The sequence below is a fragment of the Astatotilapia calliptera genome, chromosome 22 (assembly GCF_964374335.1).
Source record: "Astatotilapia calliptera chromosome 22, fAstCal68.1, whole genome shotgun sequence".
Taxonomy (NCBI): Eukaryota; Metazoa; Chordata; class Actinopteri; order Cichliformes; family Cichlidae; genus Astatotilapia; species Astatotilapia calliptera.
Window position 1 is genome coordinate 14,166,856 of NC_137442.1, and position 26,877 is coordinate 14,193,732.

Here is a 26,877-nt window from a genome sequence, read left to right on the forward strand (position 1 = left end):
CTAGAGATCCAGAGTGTGCAAAGTAAGAAATTTTAGGTATTATAGAAATAATATTGCTAAGATTTACAAAACAAAAAAACAGAGTGATTTTGGTATGAAAGAACATTTTTCTTTAACCAAATCTGATACGTGTAACTGCTTGAATAAAGTTCATCGAGTTGTACCACTGTGGGCGGGGTTTACCGGTGGTAAGAAGCGGACAGTACCACTGTTTTTATATTTATTACATCCTTTGTTTAAACTTATATTTCAAGAGTGACCTGGCCAGAGAGCACCAAACACAGTAGTTGATATTATTAAATGTATAGCTGATCTTAGAGTGGATCTAAGAGGAGTGCCACTGACCTTGAGGAGATTATTTATTTATTTATTGGCAATGACTTTTGTGAGTTAATTTACTTCATGCTAACCAGCTCTAACAATTTTATCTCTTTCTACCTAGTCCACAGTTCTTATACTACTACTATTGTTGTTGAACTCATTTAATTACAATCTTCTTCCTCCTCTTCTCTCAGCTGCTCCCTCTAGGTGTCGCCACAGAGGATCATCTGCTTTCATTTAATCCTATCTTTAGTATCATCCCCTGTCACATGAACCCTCTGCATGTATATCCACTATCCCTCCTCTGCACATTGTCAAACCATCTCTCTCTTCCTCTCTAACTGTCCAAACCCCTCAACCTGATCTGTCCGTCTGACGTGCTCATTTTTAATCCTGACCTTCATCTTGGCCTCTCCAAACTGTACATCATAGCAGGTTTCCATATTGTCTGTAAATCATCCCTTTCAAACAATTATTTAGAATATAGACTTTGCAGATCATTGCATTGTGAGTTTATATTTTACACTATATTCAAACTTATTGCTTGAAGAAACACATGTTTTTTTTTTACAATTATTCAATTTAAATTTGCACATTTATAGCATAAAGTAAGTGACAGTTATATGGCTACAGGAAGCTTAGGAGTGCCACTCCTGCTTGGTGTTGGGGTTAAAGCTACATAAGGAAAGGTTACATAAGCACACTTTAAAGAAAAACTAAACATTAAGCACACCACCAAAAAACACATGCATGCAATAAGCAATATAAAAGAGGTTAGCTGGACCATAAAGTGTCTATTGACTTCCAGTCTGCAGTTATTGAACAACCAAAGTATAATAAAAAAAAAACATAAGATGAAAAGAATGTGGATATACTGATACTGCTGTTGTGAGAGTGTGTGTAAGTGTTTACTTTGCATCAGTAACATCTCATAGTTTCCAGTTTACTGGAGTGGGAGTACCGTGGCACCTCTGCGGGGCGGAAAGTTCGTTTTCCCATGATGCACTAGTGCCTCTTTCTATCTCGCGCCTTTGCGTCGCAGCAGTCATCTTGCCACTCATCGCTGCAGCCACTCTCTGCTGGCGCGCCGTCCGTGTTGTTGTGTAGTAAATAATGGCGGCATCGGGAGGCGGATTATCTTCTCCCGCTGCTGTCGCGGGCTTGAGTAGCCAGACACCGGCCCGGGCTCGTTTTCCGGGCCGGCCGTGCACGCTTCGCAGCAGGCAGCGTTCGGAGAAACGTACCAGACGCGGAAGGTTGGGCTCGGAGGAGACGGAGCTGCCTACCGGAGGGCCGAGGCCCGTCAACATCGGCCTCGCGTTAAGCGAGGATCCGTCCCTCCTGCGCCTCCTTGGGCTGGAGGAGAAGCACAGGCGGCGGAGAGATGCGGGTTTCGAGTCCAGCAACAGCGAGGAGGTAAATAAGCTAAACATAGCGTGTCAGCTCTACGGGAAACAGTCGCCTTAAAAGACGAATAAAGGCAGTTATTCAAAAAGAGCTGCATTCAAAGGCTCTCTTTCCTTAGTAAGCGTATTTTAGCTGACGTACCGCTAGTTAGCGACAGTGTAGCTAGCAACAGAAGCTAGCCGCCTGCCTGTAGGGTAAGCTTCATTTAGTTTTAGCCAACAGTGATCCCACACTGTAAATGTAGCTGGCCGCTTGTGTTTGCAGTGTTTTAGTGAGGATTATAGATGTGTATTGTTAGTGTGATGACTTCTGTACATATTTGAAGTTCGTTGTTTGTTTTAAAATGATCATATCAAAGCTGTACGCTCGTTTACATATATAGAGATCAAGCCTGTGTCCCGCTGAGTTTGTTGGCATGAAATAAAAACGATAATTAGATGGAAACTTCCGCAGAGGTGAGGGGGAGTTTTTGTTGTTGTTGTGGAAGCCTGTAGATGTCTTTGTTTTTTTCCCTCCCTCGACACGGTTTGTGAGTTGAAGTTCCCACCCTGTGCCGCTAATCTTGTCGTAGTTAACAGCCGCCGCCACCGCTCCTGACTTTGGGGACGGTACTCTCCACGTCAGAGAGGTCAGCTGACCCGTTCGCTGTTTTGAACGTAAGACTAACGTGAGATGCTACAGGAAGAGAAATAAACGGAAACTCGGCAGTATAATTATATATTATACATAGGGAACCAGGCTTAAACAAAAAGAAAGCCCAGTACTAAATGTGAGCAGTCTTTGTTTACAAAACGCTCATTACGACCACCCTCAGCCTTCTTTCCATGTTCGTATGTAAGTTAATGATTAAACCGCCAGAAGTAGGTTTTCTCTACATGTTGCACCAGAGGATTTGCAATAAAAATCACATTGCTTCGACAAAAGATGCTTTCTTTGTTTACTTGCATTTGACATTTCACGTGACATTAAGAATTAACTTTAATAAAATGGTCTGTGAAGGTTCTCAGATGAGAGGTGAAACGTCTTCAAGCAACGTAAAGAAGTCCAGATGCTTTTCTTTCCAAGCTCCTTAGCCTTTAATAAAATGCATTCTTAAAGAAATTTGGATCGAAGATTGGATACATTTGTTTCTGATCATCTGTTTCACGTACTTCAGAGGTGCATGGACAGAATTGTAAAAATAATTTTCCTCACATACAAAATCTAGAATAATCAGATCCCTTCATATTTATGACCTCATGGTAAAAGTGCTTACTTGTGTTTCATAGTTTTTAAAACTAGAAAGGGAGGCAGAGCATTAAGGTATCAGGCCCTTCTGCACCTCTCGCTACTTTCAAGATTTAAAACTTTGCTTTTGCATAAAGCATACAGTCATGACTGGCAAAAGTGACCCTGAAACGTCCATTAGGTATGCGGCACTAGGCTTATGCTGTGGGGGGTTTTCCACGATGACTGAGGGTTTCCTCTTCACTCAGCTCTTTTCACTCTGTGTATTTATACACCACTACTGCATTTAATCATTAGTAATTATTAAACTTGGCCCTCTCTTTCCCATAGCTTGTCCTTTGTCATGTCTCTCTCTGCTCTCTTCTCTTACCCATCACCCACAGCTGTCTCAGTGGATTACTGCCCCTCAGTTAGTCTGGATCTGTTGGAGGATCTTGTTAAAAGGGAGTTTTTCCTTCCCATTGTCTCCGAGTGCTTGCTCATAAGGCATCATCTGATTTTTTGGGGTTTCTTTATAACATTTTAGGGTCTTTAGCTTACAGTATAAAGCCCTTTGGGATGATTGTTGTTGTGATTCAATTAAATGGTAAGGATGAAGTCTTGGTAGCATTTTCATTGTACTTTTTCAGATCCATCCAGCTGATGGGTAATGTGAAGACTTTTACTCTACATAATGTGTTTATACTTCCACTGTTCTTATTAGTGGCCTCTTTTTAGCCCCTGTCAGGCTGGATTGTGATAATAATATAATCTCATATATCAGATCTAATCACAGGAGCTTTAATGTCTGCAATCAGTCAGACTTCACTGATGCAATCCCTTTAGGCTGGACTGTAACAGGGTCACATGGCTCATAATAAAGCTTGTGGGTGCTGGTGCTCAACTGGAGTATCTCTAACACTCATGTATACTGCAGTTATAGAATAGATATCGTTAGGGGAGTTTCAGTGGTGATAAATCTGTAGACTCTTATTCTGAGTGTAAAGATGGATGTGAGTAACTGCTTGTTTGAGGTTTCTTTCACTTTAATGCAACCTTTGCATCAGCGGTAGAAATGTGCATTAACTCCAAACTCTACTTAAGATGCTGTTGCGAAGAGAGTTTGCCTTTATGTTTTTAATAAGTGAATATAAATTTTTTTTTTTCAGGGAAGAATAGGGTTCAAATTGCCCAGAACCTATTCCATTATTGAGATGATATTGCAGCATATCTAGCTACAGATTAGAATGTGTAAAGGGAGTGAATGGGCCCAAGTCATTATTTATGGTTGACTAACAGATTGACAGACTTTTCATTTGGCACATCCAATCTACAGTGCTCTGATGCAACGGAGGAGTAAGAGTAGCGAGCAGTGCTGGTCTTAGATTGTACTTTCAACAGAATACCTGAGCTTTAAATGGTGGAAACAGAAAGTGGTGAGAAGGTGATGCAGTCTTTTTCATCTCTGTCTCTGGATGTTGTGGACTGTGTGCAATTTAAGTTCTGAAACTTCAGTTGGGCTTAAACAGATAACACCCAGTCACATTCAGAGAAACCCAAGTGCTTGCTGAAACCTGCTGTTCACTGTTTGAAACTGAATACTGAAAGCTCTTTGAATGGTCTCATTTAATTATTTTCATATTATTATAGCCAAAGGCATTCTGTGATTGGTTTAATGTGTGTGGTTGTTGGCAGGATTAAAACAAATTGAAAGGTTATGAACAGAATATTATTATAGTTTTTTTTAAAATTGTAGTATTGGAGAAATGTGAAATTTTGCATCATATCTTAGAGGGAAGAAAAAGAATGCAATAAGAAATAAATGTCTGAAATTGTCTTGCTGCTAAAACATTAGAATCCAAGTATCTAGGGACTGATGCATAGCCTTTGCAGAGGTATGCAGTCTCAGGCACCTGTTGTTGTCTTTAGAAGTTCAAAGTCAAACTGAAACTCGAGTGTATTTATAAAGCACATTTAAAAACGGCTGACATTGACTAAAGTGCTGTACAAAGGCTAGAATGGTTAAAAAACATAAGAAATAAGTCAAATACATGTTAGTAGGTAAACACATACAGTCGTGGCACACAAGATATCAGTGAGCGAATCAAACAGACTCAAATGCCAATAAATAAAAACAAGGTGCAAACACAGAGAGTGCACCTGTCCTCAAAGTTTAAATCCAGAGTGGGGAACAGTGAGAAGCACTTGATAAGCTGATGTAAATCAGATCTATTTTCAAAAAAAATTCAAAATTAGGGGTTGTGTTATCCCTGTATTTTACACCACATTTTTTAAAATGAAAAGTTCTCAGGAAGCTCTTTTTTGTAACTGTAAATATTACATTACAGGTTCTTAAGATAATCTGTGGCCACTACAGATTACGTAGAGGTGTTGTGGGATTTCCACGTGAAGCGATTTGTTGTGACAGGTAAGTGACAGCTCTGACTGTCACTTTGGTAGTTTAGCTTAGCTTGCATAGCTTGCTATGGAAGCAGAGTGAGGTTGAGCACCCAGAATAAAATAAAATGCAACAAGATGCTTCTGCAGCAGTCTTTCCTGCTCCAAGTAAGATTCCACTTTAAGTCTGTTTATGCCATATTTAACTGTTTTATACACAGTGGCTGCTGTTTTTGGAGCCAGCACAGTCACTGTGGGAAAATAAAAATCAGTTTCTCTCTTCATTTTTTCATTTCTTATTTATTATATATTGTTGGATATATTTTAACATATTATCATAAAAAATGAGAAATTGTAGGTAGCAAGTATGCATGCAATTTTTCAGTGCTGTCTGCCAAGGTCACAGAGATCAAGAAATTCTAACATGACTTCTTGTCCAAATGCTTTTTTTTTATACAACTCAAAAATTGTACTTTATCTGCTTTATTCCAGGAGGATGAGTTCACTGGATTTGGGATGACAACAGTTCGTCCACAAAAGGCTTCTGCTGCTGTTTCTCATTCGTCACTCAGCCAAGAAAAGTCTCCTCATGTTTTGGATCAATCACAAGAAGCAAAGCCTCTTATTGGAAAAATTATACCCAAGACCTCAAAGCCAGGTCTGATTGGAAAAATTGTACCAAGAGTTCCTAAAGAAGACTTGGATGGTAAAGAGAGCGAAGAAAAAGAGAAGGAAATACCAAAGCATGTAATCAAACTACAGGGAAAGCAGGTAGCTCTCACTGCAAAAGCCAAACATGCAGACAAGCAGGCCTCAGGTACACAGAGTGGTACAAAATCACCTGATATTTTCAGAAAAGCAGGAGAAACGGCACATTCAGGCGTGTTAAATCAAGCAGCTGCTACCTCAGCTGGTGGCACCAAGCAAGGCAAGTCAGCAAATGCTGTGACGGCAGCAGTTAAAGGCACAGAAAGAGCTCGAAGGAGGATCAAAGAAGAAGGCGAGGTGTCAGAGGACTCGGATAGGGACCAGTCCCTGACGCGGAGGTCTGTGAAACGCGTCAAGGGTTTTGAAATTGGGCAGCCTCGACGCACATCTCATCTGATGCCTTTGCCGTTTGCATCTTTTCAGAAACGACAAAAGAAGAGGTTTGCTAAAGGTATGGGTGCCTCTCCTGAGGCTGGAGCTGAGGCTGGCGCCCAGAGCGGGGTCGAGGCGGCGATGCCCCTTGAGTGTGAGGCTGCAGATGTTGTTGAAAAAAGAGCACACAGAAGACATCAGCGCAAATCTGTGTTTGGCTACAGGAGGAAGACAAAAAGTCTTCCACTCATTAAGGGGCCAAAACTCGGTCGTCCTCGTACTAGGCGTGTTTTTTATACCTACGAGCCAGAACCCATTCCAGCCACAGACACACAGGATGGCAACGAGCTGCTAATCCAAGATCAGAATGTTACTCCATCGGAGAATAAGGCAAAGCCATTTTCAGAGGAACTAGGCCAGAGCTCCAGTAACTCCTGCACTCCATTAACGAGTGGACGGTCTTCCCGAGTGATTAAAGCTCCAAAGAGATTCTTGGATGAGGAAATGATTCCTTTTCCGAAGGGCCCTCTGTCAACATGGCTGAAAAGTCAACAGAAAGAGGATGGAAAACCAAGTGCATCCATTCTCGAGGCAGGTTATGAAGGCAAATCGCTACAGTCGGACAGTGACTCTAGATCTCTTTTTGACAGCCCGTCAGGCATGTCAAGAATCTCAAAGCCCGGCCCAGGCACGAGCCACCTGGAGTTCTACAAGAACCTCAAGAAACTGACGTTAAAACTGGCAGAGAAAAAGAAAGGACCATCTGACATTCATGGAGATTATGCACAAGATGGTGACAGTTTGACCTCTCATGTCAGGAAAAGACGGAGGTCCAAACTCATGATGGAGGAGTTGGACTCACCTGGTGTTGTGAGGAAGCTAGCTGTGGTGGTCAACACTGATGTGGAAACGCCCTCGCAAGTGCCGTCAGAAGATGGAGATAAAGGAAACAAGAGTAAGGATAAGTTGTATAATTTATGAAAAACTTGTGGTGTATAATATTTAAAATGTTAGTGTTTATTTATCAGTGCAATTTGGATTATATTCCATAAAGATAAAAATAAATGTGATTGTTCCACTGTATAGTTGTATTCTTCAGTGAAGAGGTGTTTGCTTGTAAATCCTCTAATTGGAGTCAACTTTTTATCCTGTTTCAAATGGGGTTTGGCGCAGTCGAAGCACCAAAAGTAACAGCGGACGGTTGCGAGGGGCCAGAAGTCAGTGGGCCCAGCCATCGACTAGGTCTCAGTGGAGCCAATAAGAGGATGCTCCACCTGCTGAAAAAAGCCAAAGTCCAGCTCATCAAGATTGATCAACAGAAGCAGCTGAAGTTGTCACAGGTAAGAAATTCTCTCTGTTTCTTTTAATGAGCCCCTCGTATGGTCTTTTTATGTTGCCCCTCATTTCATGTCTATGCTGCCTGCAGTTACTGTGATTCAACTGTTCAGGGTAACTGAGTCCTCCTATTCTATATATTGGTGAGAGAATAACCATCATCTCCTCAGTATAAAGAAGAATAATCATAGCATCAATATAAAGACTCAAGAATGTCAGAAAAGTCCTGAAGAGAGAGTGGACGCAGGGAAAATACAGAGAATTAGAAAAAACTTGAGGTGTGAATATGTTTGGGGGAAAGTACCAGCATTTTATTTGTTTCTGTTGTGGCATGTAAAACACCAGGATACGGCCACAAGATAATTAACATATAAAGATAAGCGCTAGCAACAACATCGACAAGTTACACTTAGGTTGTGCAGCAGAGGTCTAAATCAGTCGTCTGATGCCTGTTGGAGCACATTTTTCCTCTGGTTTTGCTTTTGCTTTGTTTTTTGTTTTAATGGTGACAGCAAAGAGGTTGTAGATGCACTACCCCCACCTTGTATCAGAGTTTTGCTTTATATCCTACCAGGAGAAGGTAAAAAAACAATACCTATACAGGATTTTCCCAGAAGCTGACAGCAGGCGTTGTGCATGTTTGCGTGATTGTGCCAAACAGTCTCGCTTAACAGAATTCCATGTATTTTACTGATTTAGCTTTATGAATGAATTAAATTTGACTTAAAATAGTTCTGCTGTTTGTTTCATTTTGTTTGTTTGCTTGCTTTGCAAGTCCAAAACCTCTTTGGTAGGTGCTAATTTATTTGTATACAGTGACAAACGTGATATATACAAAACATATATAACTTAACCATCTTTTATTACTGACATGTTTGGTTTTTCAAGGCTGTAATTCTCTGATTATTTGTTTGTTATCTAGTCAAATTGAATATATTATTTGCATTGTTCAGATAAAGCACATTAAACAGATGTCAGTTGTAGAAAAACCTCTGGAAAATTTTAATGGGCACTTTTTACATTGTTTCTGTATTTATTGTATTATGAAAACAATTCCCTGAAACAATCAACGTGAAAAATGAGAAGTAAAAACTCAAGAAGTGTTCTCACCTAATTTTACATGTTTGCAGCACAGTTCGGGACCTGTTCAGTAGACCGTCCTGATTACTGACCAATAGCAATAAAACTGATATGACATCTGCCAGAAGCTTAGGGCTTTTCAGTTGTGATGCTTGTGATTTAGCCATTTATTTGAGAAGCTAATGACGTAGTATCTTTTAAATGAGACCTTGATTTTCCTGTTTGTTTGAACAGTTGGGCTCTAGAGAAACACGAATGCCAGTGAGTGGAAGGAGGAGGAGGAGGAGAGTTGGCCTGCCTCCCAAAGATGTTGCTCGTCAGGTAATAAATGTGCATTTCTTTCTTCTTCTTTTCTGTTAATCGCCAATACTGGTATCATTTTTCATTAACTAAATATTACCTGAGTTCACTGAATTTGTATGTCTCTGTATGCAGGAGCAGCCTCTTGGTGGTCCGAGGATCAAACACGTGTGCCGGGCAGCAGCTGTGGCTTTGGGGCAGCCTCGTGCCATGGTGCCAGATGACATTCCCAGACTCAGCGCTCTGCCACTTCACGAGAGAGAGGGCATCACCTTTTCTCCCGCAGCTGAAGGTACAGTCCACCTCCATGTGTAGTTTTTAAGAATGGAGTTGTTAACGTTCCTTTAAAGATATCTCTGCACTGTGTATGTGCAGCAATTTTTATTTAAGGCTTGAAAAGAATGAGGGACTGACACTTCAGATATTATTCAGTGTTTTTTAGTCCTATCCCTGTTAATGTATAAGAGACACAGTTTATATTTTAAGTGTCAAAACCATAGACTGTGTAAAAGCTGGACATGGCTACCATGAATGTCACTCACTGGTTTGAGGTGAGCCTTTTTTTAGGTGTTCTGTAACTGGATATAATGATCAAAGGGAGTACCTGACTTTGAAACCACAGACTTACTAGTGAGCTTATCCTGGATAACCCTTTTTTTTTCGTAACGCTTACAATAACCAACATTTAAAAAGTGGGCTTAGCAATGTATTTTTTCCCCCCATTATTATGAAAGGAAATGAATGACTGAGCCAATAAAGTTGTAGCCACAAAGAATGCCCCCTGGTGGCTGTTATTAAAAAAATACAGGCTTAAGGCACTTCCCCATTGGCTTACTTTTTTCTGAGCTGGAAGCTCTGTTTGGTTTTTCTGCTGTCTATGGTCAAAACAAATGCAAACTAAACTTACTTTGCATGAAAAAAGGTGCGTGTCCTTTCCTTGAGAGATGCACAGCAATATATATATGAGTAAATACATGCCTTTGGTTTTTTACGGGCATGAGAAGAATAAACTGAAGGTGCTGATGTGCTTGATCAGAGTCTCTCAGTCTTTTCGGATGGTTGAAATGACAGAAACTAATAATAAACAAATATTAAAAGTAGAGTTTCCTTAAGAATATCCACAGGTCATGAAAGAATAAGCTTTGAAATCAATTTCCAAAAAGCCATAGGAGGTATTAAGTCTCAAAGGCTTAAGTATTGACTGAATTCAAATGCATTTTATGGTATCTGCTGTGTTTTGTAGCAGTTATTTCAGTTCAAATGTTTTTGAATGTGCTCACTGTTAGGAGGACTGTTGCCACAGTCCTATTCAGTCCTTTTTATGGAGTTTCAGACAACTCCGTCACTCCTGCAGCAAACACTGCCACTACTGTGGCAGTGTTTGGGAGGAGGCAAGTGGCTCATGTTATTATTTTAGCATCCACTTACTCAGGTTAATTTAGTGGATTTTGGATGATATTGGCCCAGTATTAGCACAATGTGGATAAACTGGTGTCTGCACATCTGTCAGCTAATGCAAAAAAGGGGGAGTACAACACATTAAAGTAGGGTGATTCCACAGATAAGTTTTGAAACTTTGTCACCTTGTTGTTGTTGTTGTGCCACCAGTGAGCTGTTGTGATATCCCATCATATTTTATGGTTATGAAACATAACAAGAAAAAAATAGAGAAAGAAATTTGAGGTACTTGAATCATGAATTTCTATTAAAGGTTATATGAAAATGTTGGATTTTATATCCTTCTTACGTTTTTTTGCATCACAGTACCTATAGGGTTACACCACCAGCTACTGCTTATGTATAGTTGGTGTTACTACAGCCATGCAGTAGTCAGGATTAGTATTTAATTCACAAACTGACTGTAGTAATATAGATTGACTCTACTGTATGTAACCCTGCTTTAAGGTTGGGTAGGGTAATTAGTGTTGTCTGCACGGATTTGGCAAAAGGTGCTCTGCTATTTTATTAAAAATGAAATTCTAATAATGAAATGAACTAAAATATTCGGATCCAATCTGACTAGCAAAGCTTCTGCACTTCTAAACAAAAAACCTAAATAAAAAAACAATTATGAAGCATAATTTTGATACATTTTGGCAAAAATTAACATGTAAGGCAAAAAAGTAAAACATGCTTTTTTTTCTTAGCTCAATGTAGTTGTAACTAAAATATTTTCCAGCAAAAATATCTCTTGTCACACACAGATTAGCCACCGCTGTTGGAAAGCTATACCCAACACTGGTCAAGTGAGCATCACTCAGTATGAGGTGAGGAAGTACTGTTTGACAAACGGACTCACTGAACACTACATCTAGACCAAAAAGTGATCCTTTCACAAGCTTCTTCATGCATTATTTATTTAAAATTTCAATAAGTTCGCACGTCTAAGTAATTTTTCCTTTTTTTTTTTTTTCCAAATGTGTGCAGTAGCATTGAAATAATACAACTGTGGGATTCAAGAGGATGCCTGTAAGTTTGAAACGGGTTACCGTACATAAGGGAGTTCCCACCCATAAAGGATTTTGTCTCCAGTTTTCATCCAGTCACCTCATTTTTATTGTAGAGCATCTTTAGATTTCCACCTCTCCAGACAAAAGGGAAGAAAGGTCTGTACTCTGTTTGGCTCCAAGTAATAATTAAATTCTTAAAAAATGTAATCCTCAGGAAGTTTGTTAAAGAGACAAAAGACCAGCACTAATCGATAAAAATCAATGTAACCTGTTGACTAACATGTTAGCAGGTCTACAAAAAAACCAATCGCCACCAGATATGGGCTGCAACAATTCATTGAGTAATTCGAATGTTTCGATTATTTAAAAAAGAAAAAAAATCATTGACACACGTTGTTTGCTTCAACGTTTTGTTCAACACGTGGCTCTGTAGCGTGCCGATGTGTCAAAAAGATTGACAACACAACAGCAGCAGTGATGATGAGGCTGGAGCCAGAGTCTGTTTACACACCGAGGAGAGCAAAGAAGTGAAGCCGGTACAGAGATGGTGAGCTCAGGTTACATGAAAGAAAACCTGTTTCTAGTGTCCAAACAACATCACTGTTCCTGTGATCACCATTAAAACATTTACTGGGAAAAATCCACCGGTGTTTGTTTAACACAGAGAAAAATCTGCAGTAAGGCGACATCAAAATATGCAGATGAACAGTTTTATTTTTCACAAGCCAGTAAAAATGTACATGGGCCAGTAAAAGTCTGAGTAGCCAGTGGCTGACCTGTGGGCTGTTGTTTGTTTGACTTTGATCTCTGACCTTGGGATTATAAATATTTATTTTTGGTTTAAGACAGTGTTTTCTTTGGGAAAAAAATTCAGTTTTAATATGGCACATAGATGCACTCAAAAGCTTTAATTGTTGTTGTTTTGTTTGTTTGGTTTTTTGTTTGGTTTTTACAGCTGTTGTATGCAGTTAAACTTTAAAATGCTGTAATTTCTAAAATGAACAAGAATGAGCAGCTCTAAAAACCTGGATTTTGTTCTCTATTGAATATTTATAATTGCTCATTAATAAGAGAAAATTATTTTTATCCAATTAATCAATGGAGTCATCGATAGATTACTTGATTACTAAAACAACTGATAGCTGTCGCCCTACATGTGATTGCAAAAACAACAGAAGATGAGGGCTTCTCCATTAATGCAGTGGGTCTCATTCACTAATATGTACACTGAAATATGTCCAAAATTACTGTTTGACTTACAAAACATTCTCAACAATTCCCACAGCGGGCTCACTACGCCCTCATTTCTCCAAATAACAAAACCTGTTTCCCTCGAGGTGACGAAGAGAAAGAAGTGAAGCCTCTCTTGCAAAAACCCAGACGATGGTCCAGGTTTCTTGTAAGAGAGAGAGAAGCATGCACAGCTGGATGTGGTGTGAAAGAAAGTCTGATTGAAGAAATTGAAATAAGTTTCTGAAGAGGAAGCCAGATGAGTTCAGAAGTCCTCCTCTGGGAGCTGCAATGGCTAAAATAAACAAAGGATGATAATAATAATAAATACAGTTTTTTAATATAATTTCCTCTGAATAAAATACAATGTCACGCAAAGTTGATTGGAAGAAAACCCAAAACTAAATTAAATACTCCATTTAAAAAATAAGTAAATAGGTCAGGAAGCACCAGCCTATCTCATGGTAGGATAATGACAAGAAATTAGATATCAATTGGTGACATCCAGCAAGTGACTAATTTCTTAAAAGCAGGGATGCAATTGTCCAGTGGACTATTACCAAAGCAATATCCAAGGGATTCATTACAGAAAGATATACAAGACAGAATCCTGTACAAGATTTATATAACTTTAAAAAAAGACAAAAAAAGAAAAATGTTTGGATGTAACAGAAAAGGCGAATCCATGGAGGAAAAAAATCAAGTTATATGTAAGTATGTTTAAAACATGATTCACGATTTAGCATTCCTGCAAAAGAATCAGTCATCATAGGAATCAGAAATGGTGACATGGTACAAAATATGGAGCGAAATGGTGTGCAGACCTTGTTTTTTTGGGGGGGTTAGGAATTAGAAAAGTTTGCCTTGATGTGCACACACTTGGTCTATCAACTCTTCAGACAGTCGTTAAAGGAGAGTAGCTGTACAAGTGCAAACCAAACAACAGTCCATTAAGTATAGAGTGGAAGACGTTAGATCTGCAGGCTGAATAGTGAGATATGGTGTCCAAAGATGTCACCCCCAGCACATCGCATGCACATAATGGTGACGCAAATGTGTCCTATGGCTCTTTTACCCGGCCTCTCTGTCTCTCGCCTTCAGATGTGGCAGATGATGACGATGACATCACTGATCAGGGCAGGACCCAGTGGGTTGTCTCTCAGGAAAGCATCCAGCGCAGGAGGAGAGGGAGGGGCAAGGGCCACAGGTTCAGGAAAAGGAAGATGCTGAGTCAATATACTCGTGGAGGAGTGCGTTCGAGGCGCTGTGGACGCTGCAAAGGCTGCTTGGTGGAAGAGGACTGTGCCAAATGCATCAACTGCCTGGATAAGCCCAAGTTCGGGGGGCCAAACACCAAGAGGCAGTGCTGCATGTGAGTGAAGCCCATCACAGATTTGCATTATTGTGCTTTACATGAAAATCATGACCTTTTTCATATACAGATAAGCTCTTAATGAAGTTTTACTGAATGCTTAAAAGGCATTTGAATTATTTGCCAACACTCACATTAAAGGAGCTGGCTATATAAATGTATATATAAAATATATTTTACTCAACTCTTGTATTTTCATTTATATGTATGTTCCAGCTCTGTAACCTGGAATAATGTTGCATGTCATCTTGGACAAAGCTAGATACGGCTGCTGTATAGGCCCTAATTTCATATACTCACTGAGTTTGACTGCAAGAAGATAATTTGATTTCCATTACATATTGATTTAATTTAAACTAAGCCAGCCTGAAAGCTGCATGTTCTCATCACAGACTGAATAAGTACAGCTCCAAACTATTGCTGTAAAGGCAAGTTATCCAGCTGTTTGCGGAAAATCATTCATATATTTGGTCCACAAATTAAAAATGAACCGCGCTACATGTTTTAATTGGTGCCCAAAATACTGTGTACCTTGTAGATTTAGAAATTTCTTGTACATGAAACATAAAAAAATACTTATTTCTTTTCAGTAACGCATATTAAAGAACTCAGTTAATGAAGGCAAGTTGACTCTTTGAGTTAAACACATTTATAGATGGGTACACTTGAACTTTGCCCTGGACACACACTTATGTTTTTCCATTTTTTCCCCCTTCTAGATATAAGAAGTGTGACCGGATTGAAAAAGCAAAGATGGCGCGGATTGTGAAACCATTTAAAGGTATGTTTTTATTTTTGGATAAACATTTATTTTTTAGTTGAATCTAATAAGTTTGAATGACTACTCCGGTTTAAAAGCTTGTGTACATAATTAATCAAGGGGCTCCTTTTTCTCAGTCCAGGCGAAGGGGTTTTTGGGCTCCGTTACAAGCAGTGACGATACAAACTGGACTTCTGGAAAGCCGGCCGAGGGAACGTCCTCGATGGCGCTTGGAGTCCGGAAGCATTCACTGCGTAACATCACACCGCGCTCTTACAGCAGTCTGCTTAAATCAGAATCTGAAGACGAGGAGGACGAGGAAGAAGGAGAGGACAGGACAGATAAATTGACAGTAAAGCCAAATGTAGCTGCTGCCAACAATCAAGGTAACTAAAGCTTTGGTTTTGGCACACAAGCCTCTGAGTGTCAAGTCTGAATTTCACTCCATTCTTTATTTAAGCAAATATTTATCCTGCATAAACGTTTCATGAACGACTCGCACAGAAAAACAGGCGCAGCATGATGTAAATCATCACAACGCCTAATATTGTTTGTCAGCAGCTAATGATTGTGAAGCAATTTTGGTGATATTTTCTCCATAATTCCAGCTGTGGCTCTGAGCCACACGGAAACACCAAAACAATTCCTGAATTAATTTCATAGCAGTTTTGATCTACATGATAACTGGAACTTAACTATTTAAAAATATAATAACGCTGAGATGTCTCAGAAATTGGCAACTTGATATTACACCACAGACTTGGTAAAAGAAAATCAAAACGCACGGCACAAAGTTGTGTAGCTTGTACTCCTTCCTCTGGCAGCATGCATGCATCAAGCAGGTTGAAAGGAGAGCAGATGCCAAATCTACTCGATTACTTTAACTCCAAGTCTCAGAGCCCCTGAAGTTGTAAGTTGATGTTTTTCCAGTTCAGATGTGTTATTTCTGATTTTCCAGCTAATTTTAAGGTAATGTTGACTGCCCTGTTGGTAACTTAGTTGAGGTAAACATGATTCGTAAAAATCATAACAGTACGCACATATGCAAGATATGTAGTGAATATACACAAACCTTTGAATATGAGCTGTTGAGTTCAAGGAGTTCATAAATAGATGGAAATAAATATGTCAGTTTACCACTAAAGCTCATCGGGGGCTCGGGTCCAAGTGCATCCTGGGCCGTTTCCCCAGTTAATTTTTAAGAATGATTTCTTTGTGCATTCTCCAATAATCTAAATATTAGAAGCACAGAATCCCTCCTTGCTCTGAGCCCTGATATTGTTTGAAACCTTTTTTGTGTCAGCAATTTTTCTTAGATTTGTGTATCTGTGTTTGTTTTTTGTTTGTTTGTTTGTTTGTTTTTTTGAGATCTTGCTTCTCAAGATGGTGGATCAGCGGCAGACGACCCAGATGCAGGGAGGCATCGCCGGCTGCCTTCCAGAGGAGCTGGCAGCAGAACCAAAGCTTACAAGGTAAAAACATGTTTCCCTAATCCGCCTCTAATAGACCACCTAATGGAGCCTGGGACAAACAGTACTGTTTGGAAAAGTTTACCTTCATACCTGTCAGTATTTCTAGACAGGTGTTTAATTTTCTTTCTTTCTTTTCTTATTTTAAATATTAATAAAGCTTATCTTATCTCAATTCATTTATTTGATTAATAAATGAATTTTCCTCCATAATTTAACTAAATATTTAACCCTCAAGTCACAATTGAAACACTTATTTCCAAGTGGTGCTTTTGTCCAGCTCTGAATTTCATTTTTCAGTTTTTCCACTGTTTCTTAGTTAAACCACGTCTGTTGGGATAAAAAATTCTTTAAAGAAGTCTTGTAGCCCCGTTGATCTTCTGTTTCTCACTTCCAGCTTTTTATAAGACCCTTTGCATGTACTCCGTCTGTTTCATAAATTATGGATCAATCAAGCTACGTTCGGGATAATCTACAGCATGCTTTTTTTTTTTTTTTTGGTAGCACCGTGAGTGATATTCTGTTTGAGAACAACATCATTGTCTCATTTAGCACCATTAGTGAACTTGTTATCCAAGTATGATGTTGGTATGGGGAAGGAAAGTCATGCCCCCCCTGTTATGCGTGTTTTACTCTCTGGAGTCTTAATGGTGGTGTTTTTTAAAATTAAAAAAAATATATATATATCTGCAGGAAGACGCTGAAGAAGATTCTTTTGTCCAAAGTCAAATATTTTCTTCAACGTAGAGGTGCTTCTTTAAAATTGGTAATAACTAATATTCAGGAGTCAGTACGGCAGTTTGTAAATAGTGACGGAAGCCTCTTTGTGTCAAGTGTTTAGTTTAACTGGGACTGCGATTGCCTTAATCAACACAGCAAATGTGTAAAAAGTCAGCATTGCCTCCTCCCACCCCTGACTTCACAGCTAAAAGGCTGTTTGCTTTGTCTTTATTCGGGCTGAGATGATTCTTGGTTATGCCGCTTGCTTCTTCTTACTAGCATTTGACATTTTCAAACTAGAGCTGTCAGTTTCGAAATTGTTCCTCTCAAATCTTGTTCTGCTGGCTTGAAAGAATGGTCTATTGTCAGTAAAAAAAAATTATTTTTGCTTCTGCATTGCTTCAAACTTCTGCATTTTTTTGTAATCTCTCACTTCCCCCATAAAGCTGAGAACAGATATTCTTAAAGTGTAGTCCTGTCTTGTCTGCATTTGATGTTTTGCAAATTAGTAGCCCTATTTTTAGCAGATTATATGCACAGAGATGCACTGTGGGTGGGGGGTGGCACCCGGCAGCACTTGTAGACATTACAGCAGGAGTATTTGCTGTGCTATTTCTAATCTGCCAGATTATGCTGCTGTGGCTCGTTGCATGAACCATTTTTTGGTAGTGGGTTGGTTTTTGCATGTGACACAACATGTGTATTATCTCTTTAATTTCATAGAATTCCCAAGTGTAGAGATGGAACTATGCAAATCCATAATTTATGAAATGACCTTTATTTATTCTGCATTCCATCTTACACACCTGATTTGTTAGATAAATTATTAGTTTGTGTGCATTCTATAGCAGATTAATTTAAATTTCACCAAAATATTTGTTTAGTTTTGTGTTTATGATTTTTCTAGCTCTTAAAATAGTGTGTATTAATACTCAGTTAACACTTCTGTGTGTGTTTCTGTACCGCTACTGAATGCATACACTTTAAACGCTGCTTCCCGGCTAACCGTCTTCTAAAAGTCGCAGTGCTCCTTCCCTTTTCTGTCATTTTGGCTGTTGCCGGTTGCCGCCGCTGCATGTCACTACTATCAGTGTAACTTTGGTACATCTCTTGCTGGTTGGCTTAGGCAGTCCCCTCCTCCACAGGCACAGGAGAGCGCAGAAGAGATGGAGGCCAGAGAAACTTTCCCTGAGCCCAGACCACCCTGGACCCCAATGCGGCAGCTACAAATACACTTATACCGTCTGCCTGACTTTGTCCTGCAGTCTCCTGCTGTGTATTTGCTGCGGCAGTCGCCCCAACATGATGATGTGGATCGGTGTATTGCACAGTCGCATCCACAGTTGTCTCATCTTGCAACACAGCCTGCTTTTTCCCATTTGTCATGTCCCATTACAAACTGTCCCCCAGAAATATCCCATCCTGAAACACAGCCTGCTTCTCCACTTTCACCTCATCCCATTAGAGACTCGCCACAGAAGTCTTTGCTGTTACGTTTGCAGCGTTTGCCCCAGTCCGTGGTGCAGTCAGCCATGCATTCGAACAAATATGTGTCATCACCACCTCAGCAGCATCCACAGTCCACGCTACACTCAGCTCTGATTCAGGTTTCATCACAGCAGTGCTCTCATGGGCGTCCAGGGTCTGAGGTGGAGCACACAGAGACGCACAGAGCTAAGACAGATAAAACTCTGAGCAGAGTTGTGCCTGGCCCCCCTCAGACTGTCAGTGCAGGCGCAGAATTACAGGAGGACGCACAAGACGAGCAGGAGGAGCGACGACTGGAGCAGGCTGAAGAGGACAAGCCGGATTCTTCTGTAAAAGAGACAGTGCTGCAAAACTGTCCAACAACTGACCCACACTCTGTCCTTCGTTCCCAGAATCCTGCAGAGTGTACGTCAGTGAACACCCCGACAGGGTTAACTAACGGATTTCCCCAAAAGGGCCTGTCGCAGAACACGTACAAGATCCGTGTAGACTTCAAGGTGAGTCTCAGCAGCCTGTTTGCTTTACAACTCATTGGGGTTTGTATTTACTCTACAGTGTTACCTTTCAGCACCACCGTTATCGCTTTCTCTCAGGAGAGCTCATTCCACCTTAAGATCCCCACATAGCTGTAAAATATAACTGATCTCAGACTGAATGCCTCAGGAGGTTTTTCATAACAGCTGCTATACAACTGCTTAATGCACAATAATATGATTTTATCCACATTTATTAAGAACTTTATGATATATTAATGTTGCTTTGAGGTTTCAGATTTGTGCTGTTATCTGTGTCGAAGCTGCCGTGCCATATAATTTCCTGCAAAGGAATAATAAAGCATCCATCTATCTTCATCTGTCTGCATAAACTGCAGGTTATTAAGTTTGTGTAGCTTCAAGTAAGGTGGTTGTTACATCTGTGGGCTTTGGTCACACACTGGAAAGTCATTTTTTATAGAAAGCATCATCTTTGGGAAAATGACCTTAGTGCTGACTTCATGTATGACATCAGCAAACACATTTGTAGTTAATAGTCTGAGTTACTGATTTCAGATTTTCTTTAATTTTCATTTTGTAGGTTATGGCTCAATTTAGAACAGTGTATATGAAAAAACAGTATGAGGCATATTCAGTTTACAAAAATAAAAAAAGGTCAAATGTCAAACTAAATTTTCCTTGCCATGTTTTATATACAGTTTAGGGGTCTGAGAAAATATCTCTGAGAGAAAAAGTTCATTTTCACTATGACAAACACTCTTTTCAGTTTGCTTTCAAACAAACATCAGTATTTTCATGCTGTGTAAATGGGAGGAGAAGGCAGCGGGGAATGTTTGTTATTTCAGCATATGGATGATCAGCCATGCTCTCATTCAGTTGTTACAAACCGGCATATGTTCATAACCTTGATACAGGTTAGTGAACTAATGTAGCACCTGGAAACCTCTGGAGAAGAGGCTCTGATTGCTTTGTTTGTGCTGTTATTGGGTGTCTGTCCACTAGGAGGACTGTGCGGTCCAGAATGTGTGGCTAATGGGCGGCCTCAGCGTTCTCACGTCTGTCCCAACTACGCCTCAGCCCGTCTGTCTGCTCTGCGCCAGTAAAGGGCGACACGAGGTAAGCTGAGCTTGACTAGTTTGGCAAAGTATGCAAGTTGCTTATTTGGGTGCTCACGCAAATGGCTTGTTTTACATTTCAGTTATGTGACAAAAAACAAAATAGAAACATTTCATATGCATTCTGAATGTTGTTATTGTTATTTTTTTTAACTCCTCTACCTCCCACTTCCATCAGATGATCTTCTGTCAGATCTGCTGTGAGCCTTTCCACAGTTTCTGCCTGTCACCTGAGGAGCGCCCCCTCGAGGAGAACAAGGAAAACTGGTTCTGCAGGCGCTGCAAATTCTGCCACGTGTGCGGACGTCGAAGCAAGAGCACAAAGGTGTGTATGAGGCGTAGCGAGACTTTATAATATCCCAAGAAGAAGAAGAAGAAACAAGTTTGCAAACATTATCCACGCTTCTTAACTATTTTACACACGAGATCTGAATTAAATTACATATTTATCAATTTTTGGTGTACATCATAGTCGAGTATTTACCCATAATTATTATACCTTTGTTTTTTTGTCCCTTCACAGCCTGTGCTGCAGTGCAGGAGATGCCAAACGTCATACCACCCTTCATGCTTGGGACCAACATACCCTAAACCTATGAACTCCAGCGTCCCCTGGGTAAATGCATTAACAGCTTTAAAGTAATTAGGAATATGTTCAGTTTATTTGAGGATAAATGTGACGATTTCATGACACCGTACATCACATATGTCTTTGTGCAGGTGTGTATGTCGTGCATTCGGTGTAAAAGTTGCGGCGTGACTCCTGGAAAGACCTGGGACTTGACGTGGAACCATGAGCAGGACCTCTGCCCTGACTGCACTTCACTCCACAAAAAAGGTAAGACTTCTGAGAGTTGAACTTGTATGTAAATATGCTTGAAATGGATGATGTGACTCGTCTGTGATTTCTGTTTACTTTACGTCAGGTCATTTCTGCACTATCTGCCACAAGTGCTATGAAGACAGTATCCAACCATCACAGATGCTTCAGTGTTCGCAGTGCAGCCACTGGATTCATTACAGATGTGAAGGGATCTCAGGTGAGTTTCGCTCATAAAGTTTTCAGTTCAGTCAGTTTTTGTTCACTGTTTGTTGGATTTCATGTTTTCTCAGGCTGTTAAAAGTAGACCCCCACCCCTCTTATTGTTGTAATGCATCTATCAGTTACAAGGGTGAATACTCATACTTTAATAAGGCCACAATTTCAAATAATGACATCACATTACAGACAACTAATCCCTGTGAGAAGAAAGCTCTGGTTTCTGGCTCTAAAGGCTTGATTTGAGACTTTTCTAACCCAAAGAGTGGATATAGAGACAGAGAATAAACTTGGGTGGCTTCACCAAAATAAATATGAATAAATTTTAACAGTGAATTAATCAAAACTGAAAGTTTTCTAAATATATAAAGGCTGTTATGAGCTTGTTTTCTGAATGAGTGACTTATAAAACAGGACCAAACTATGGAGATAAAATGTGATTGCTGTTAACTTGCTGTGTAGAAACAAAGTTCTTCTTCTCTGTCTTTGCAGAGGAGCTTTTTGGGCTGCTCTCAAGTCAGCAAGGCAGAGTGGATTTTACATGTTCGCCCTGCAGTCAGCACCAAACCAGTCACAGCATCCTGAAGGTGGAGCTGCAGAGGAGGCTCACAGCCAGAGTGGAGGAGGTGCTCACTGACCTCCTCTCCTCCAACAGCACTCAGCACCTTATCACGTGTAAAGCGGTAAGAGCTGCCCACAAGACTCTGAGAGGATGCACCAGGAAGCCTTTTTATCCTTTAAAACACCCCATTTTAGTATTTCTCCTTTAACGTCAAAGCCTGATTATGTTCCAGATGTGTCGCTGAAGTAGTTGTCCCTTACTGTCTTTCAGTGTCAGGAACCAAACATCACAGCATTTATCAGGGAACAGCAACCAGTCTGTGATCTACAAGCGGTGGAGAGGAGGTTTAAAGGGGGTGGATACACCTCAATAGTGAGCATATATATCCTATGCATTTACACTTAGGCTCTTTTTGTAGAACCCACACTGAATTAATAGCATTTTTTTCTTTTTTCCTGTCTCCCAATCAGAAAGCCTTTCATAGCGATATTGCTTCTGTGATAAGGCAAAGGCTGCAGGAAGAGGAAGCTCTGCTGGAAGATCAGAGACCGACCCTTCAGGCAATGTCACACTACGTTGAAGTAAGCACTCCCTTTACCATTTTCTAATTGCTTTTAATGTATTTTTTAGAGACCCAGACCTTAATTCATTTTGTAGGGAAACCTGTTTTTCCTCAGGATAAATCACAAGTTGACTAATACAGCTCCTTTCTCCCCAAGTTAAGCACTCGTAGCACATTCATACAGCGCTTTAGTCTATGCCTGAGTGTTTTTTCTAACATTCACACTTTTACTTTGACGGATACATCAGGGCCAGTCTGGGTTCAATATCTTGCCCAAGGATACTTGCGAGGAAATGCCCATCCGTTTCATCTACCACCTGAGCTACAGCTGCCCCCTTTCTGTTCTCGTTGTCACATCCAAATGAACACTGTCCTTCAACATTCCTTAATTTTGGTCTTACTTCATTGTTTCATGCCTGACAGGTCATGGAAAAAGTATTCAGTTGGTGCAATGTCAAAAAGTGGAACTCGTTCTCAGAAGAACTTCCGAGGTAAGTGAATGCAGCTAAATATAATTTACTTAACCAATTTCATAAACGTCGTCATTTACAAGGTTGGCACTAAATTAAATCTTAATTATAATTAAAACGTCTGAAGACCTTGTAGTAGATGGACAGGTGCCTAAAATGGCTCTCTTCAGTTTGTTTTTATCCCCTCCTCTTTAGTGGCATGCTCCCCGAGGCAGTTCTCCCACCATCTAAAGAGCACAGCTATGCACAATGGCTGGAGAGAACATACCAGCTCAAAAACTCGGGGAAAACCGACTCATCAGTGACTTCACAGCAAACTCCTCCTCTGAAATTACTTGGTATGGACGCTATTACAATCTGTTTTGCAGCACACTGAAGACAAAGCTAAAGGCACTTTCTTGCAATAGATCGGTCACATTCTCAAGTTTAAAATGTTTACATGATCCTCCAGAGATCACCAAGACTGAAGATGTGAGACAATGTGCCCTGTGCCAGCAATGTGGAGACTCTGCTCCCAGTGTGAGTTTTTATGTCAAGGCTTTTGGCGCATAGATCTTTTTTCCCCACTTAATTTTGGTGTTCTTTCATGCATTGTTTGCTCTGAAGGCATCAGGATAGACAGAAGTCCTCAAAATATTCAGCAAGTTTAAGTTAATCATTTTTTTAAGTTCAGGATAAGGGGAAAGTATCTCCTTTTCACTGTTTTTGTTAAAGAAATGACTGATTATGTGAGGATGTATAGAATTTTTATTAAATTGTTGACCATTTTTTGTTTTCTTGGCACTATAATAACAGCTCCCTGATACTTAAGTGATATAACTGCTCTTTTCTCAACAGGAAGCAGGACGGCTCCTGTACTTGGGTCAGAACGAGTGGGCCCATGTTAACTGCTGTCTTTGGTCTGCAGAGGTGTACGAGGAAAACAGTGCTCTTCTTCAGGTGCACAGTGCTGTCTCAAGGGGGCGCCACCTGGTAAGATTAAATTAAATGGTAACTAAGGCTCTGCGTGACAGCTAGGTGTTCAGACGTCGCTGCTCTTGCTAGAAATACAGTTCGTTAAATCTCATTTCATTTATGTGCCGGCACCTGTCTTTGTGATGGCAAGATGCAAACAAGCGAAGCAAGGACAGCTGTCGATGGTCAAAAGTGGTCGCGGTACGATCACAAAAATCAATTCGAGACAGATGTTTCCACATAGAATAACGATCTGGTCAAACTTAACAAATGTGAAGAGACAGCTGCACCGTTATCCACACACAGACTTAACAAATTTAACAAATATAAATCTGAATTTGGGCACTTTTATTTTTTTTACCTTTTTCTGTCCTTCGATGTCAGCATTATAACTCTGCAGACAATTTGGCGTAAAGTCAATTAACTCCTTGGATGAGAAATGGTCCCACCAGGCAAAAGACCATTGAGATGCATGAATTCTTTCTCAAAATAATTTTGTTTGTTCAAATCGATAAACGGATATACAGTATTCCCCTTCAAGAAACTCTTAACAAGGAAATCCAGGCAATGTTTGCAAATCACCTAAACCTGACATTTAGGCCAATTATGTATCTTTAATTTGGAGGATTTTTTTTTTTTTATCATCATGGGTTAAAAGTTGAGAAAAGACCGCCAGCTGACAGCCATTAAACACCAAATGTTTGCTGAGAAGGAAGGAGGGCTACTTTTACATATATTTCTGTAACATTTTATCCAATACAAAGTGTCACTTTGCTGGAATAAAAGTACATTTTGGCTATTGAAAAATATGATTAATGGTTTCTTATGTGAAATCTTTTCTTATTTGTATTGCCAATGTTTAACCTCGTCCATTTTTATTATTTATTTATTTATTTTTCTTCCTGTCTTCCATTTAAAGATCTTGTGAATTATTTGATCATTTCTAATCCTAATGGCCTGACTTTAGGATCAGTCATTCATTTTGTGAGGTTGACAAGTACCCTTTGGTCCTAAAACTATGTGTGTACATATTAAATTTTCCTCCAGCGCTGTGATCGTTGCGGGCAGTCAGGAGCCACCGTGGGCTGTTGCCTCCCCACCTGTCAGAGTAACTTCCACTTCATGTGTGCACGTGCCCAGAGCTGCGCATTCCAGCAGGACAGGAAGGTTTACTGCTACAAACACAGGGACCTGGTGACTGCAAAGGTGTGAATTTATGTTGTCAGATTATAAATATATATTTTTGTTGGAAGCAGTATACATATTTAATATTATATTCTGATTTTGTGTTCGTTATGCTGACTATTGTTTGTGATTCTTCACAGATCGTCTCTGGTAAAGGGTTTGAAGTCCCGCGACGGGTGTATGTGGACTTCAATGGGATCAATCTCAGAAGGAAGTTCCTCACAGGTCTTGAGCCAGAATCCATAAATATGACCATAGGTAAGATTATCTTGATGTTTCATGTTTTTGACTCTTGTAATGGGATAGATTCAGATTGAATTAAAATACGGCTGCTTTATGTCTTGATCCAATGAACCTCATTATCTGTTTTTTTTTTTTTTTTTTTTAACCTTCCAGGCTCGCTGCAGATTCAGAAACTTGGTGTTCTGTCAGAGCTGTCGTCAAATGGAAGGATGCTGTATCCTGTAGGCTATCAGTAAGTGATAACTGCCTTTGTATTCAAGCGGGGGTTTTTTTGGTTGGGTTTTTTTTGCGCAAACAGCAACTTTTGAATTATAGATATGAGTAGAAATTAACATGCCTGTTTCGTATTCTATAATTTATAAATAGCTAAAAACAGCTACAACACATAGTCTGCAAAGCTGTCCACAGGCCTAGCGTAGAACCATGTTTTCCTCTTTATGTATAAGGCGCAGCGGTACATTTGTCCACAGTTGTATTATTAAAGAAAAATAAAAAGTACCCACAGGGAAATTAGTTTTAAAGTCAGACTGTTTTCTCTATCAGGCTGTAAACCCTTTCATTTCTACTTTAGAGTAGAAGCACATTTAAACAGAAGACTCTATTAGCCCTCTTCCACTGCTGCCTACTCAGCTGGACTGAACTCAGTTTATGTCGTTTTCCATTACAGTCGACCTAATGTGCATGTGGTCATTATAGCAACAAGGCCGAAAGTCCAGTGAGGTCATTTGTATGCGACGTGAACAACACAACAAAGGAGTCGAGACAGTGTCATACCTGCTGTTTGGTGTATGGCTTATTCTCAGACTCAGGGACCAGAGTGTTGTTTTTTGTGTAGTTTTCTATGGGCTCAAATTGTGGTCATAAATATTTTGTACTTGTAATTGTCATTGTAACTTATGTAAAAATATTTACACAAGTTTAAAAAATTTTTTGTTAAGATAGAATAGAATAGAATTCAACTTTATTGTCATTGCACATGCACAGGTACAGGGCAACGAAATGCAGTTTGCATCCATCCAGAAGTGCTTTAGTGATATAGATATATTACAATATATATTAGCAATAATATAGATATGTGAGTATATTACAGAAATGGGTCTATTATGGTATGTTATAATGTACACGGTATGAAGTATGTTGTGAATATTCTATAACTATAAGTATGTACAGGCTGTAGTGAGTACAAGCTATGTACAGGCTATGAACAGGATATAAATATGAAAAACTATACAGAATATGAAATAAATAACTTTACAGAATCTGAGATATACAGCTATACAGAAATGGGAACTATGTAAGTTGTAAACAGTTGTAGGATTAAAGATTATCGAATGTACAGAATGATTATGGTTACAGATACAAAGCAAAAAACGATGTGTAAAACTCTGTGCTCAAGTTCCCTGGCTGTGTGTGGGATTCAACTTACAAGTACTAATTTTGACCCAATTTTTCTTCCTTTCACCTGATTGGTCAATGTCATGTCAATCACAAATTGAACAATCCAGTCAGTCTATTTATGTCACATTTTTTTTCGATCGCCTCGAATCGCTTGGAACCCCGGCCAAGTAGATTAACCCTTTAAGACCTACCATAGAACCAAGTTCGCCAGAGCTTATATTATATTTTTACATGCTGTGG

At 39.7% G+C, this 26,877-nt stretch overlaps 1 protein-coding gene across 2 annotated transcripts in view; it reads left to right on the forward strand.

Annotated features, from left to right (window-relative positions):
* The first annotated feature begins 1,347 nt into the window (after positions 1-1,347).
* Positions 1,348-26,877, forward strand: part of kmt2ba (lysine (K)-specific methyltransferase 2Ba) — a 34,622-nt gene continuing 9,092 nt past the window's right edge. For both annotated transcript variants that reach the window (XM_026157294.2, XM_080295778.1), the window contains exons 1-25: positions 1,348-1,737; positions 5,824-7,366; positions 7,585-7,751; positions 9,061-9,147; positions 9,262-9,418; positions 13,908-14,178; positions 14,898-14,959; positions 15,076-15,324; positions 16,307-16,410; positions 19,008-19,112; positions 20,112-20,225; positions 20,403-20,549; positions 20,748-20,840; positions 20,945-21,062; positions 21,151-21,264; positions 21,756-21,946; positions 22,096-22,197; positions 22,296-22,406; positions 22,811-22,878; positions 23,053-23,195; positions 23,309-23,376; positions 23,695-23,829; positions 24,859-25,017; positions 25,137-25,254; positions 25,393-25,471. In XM_026157294.2, the coding sequence (XP_026013079.2) occupies positions 1,435-1,737; positions 5,824-7,366; positions 7,585-7,751; positions 9,061-9,147; positions 9,262-9,418; positions 13,908-14,178; positions 14,898-14,959; positions 15,076-15,324; positions 16,307-16,410; positions 19,008-19,112; positions 20,112-20,225; positions 20,403-20,549; positions 20,748-20,840; positions 20,945-21,062; positions 21,151-21,264; positions 21,756-21,946; positions 22,096-22,197; positions 22,296-22,406; positions 22,811-22,878; positions 23,053-23,195; positions 23,309-23,376; positions 23,695-23,829; positions 24,859-25,017; positions 25,137-25,254; positions 25,393-25,471 (4,808 nt within the window). In that variant the 5' untranslated portion in view covers positions 1,348-1,434. The remainder of the gene's footprint in view (positions 1,738-5,823; positions 7,367-7,584; positions 7,752-9,060; positions 9,148-9,261; positions 9,419-13,907; positions 14,179-14,897; positions 14,960-15,075; positions 15,325-16,306; positions 16,411-19,007; positions 19,113-20,111; positions 20,226-20,402; positions 20,550-20,747; positions 20,841-20,944; positions 21,063-21,150; positions 21,265-21,755; positions 21,947-22,095; positions 22,198-22,295; positions 22,407-22,810; positions 22,879-23,052; positions 23,196-23,308; positions 23,377-23,694; positions 23,830-24,858; positions 25,018-25,136; positions 25,255-25,392; positions 25,472-26,877) is intronic.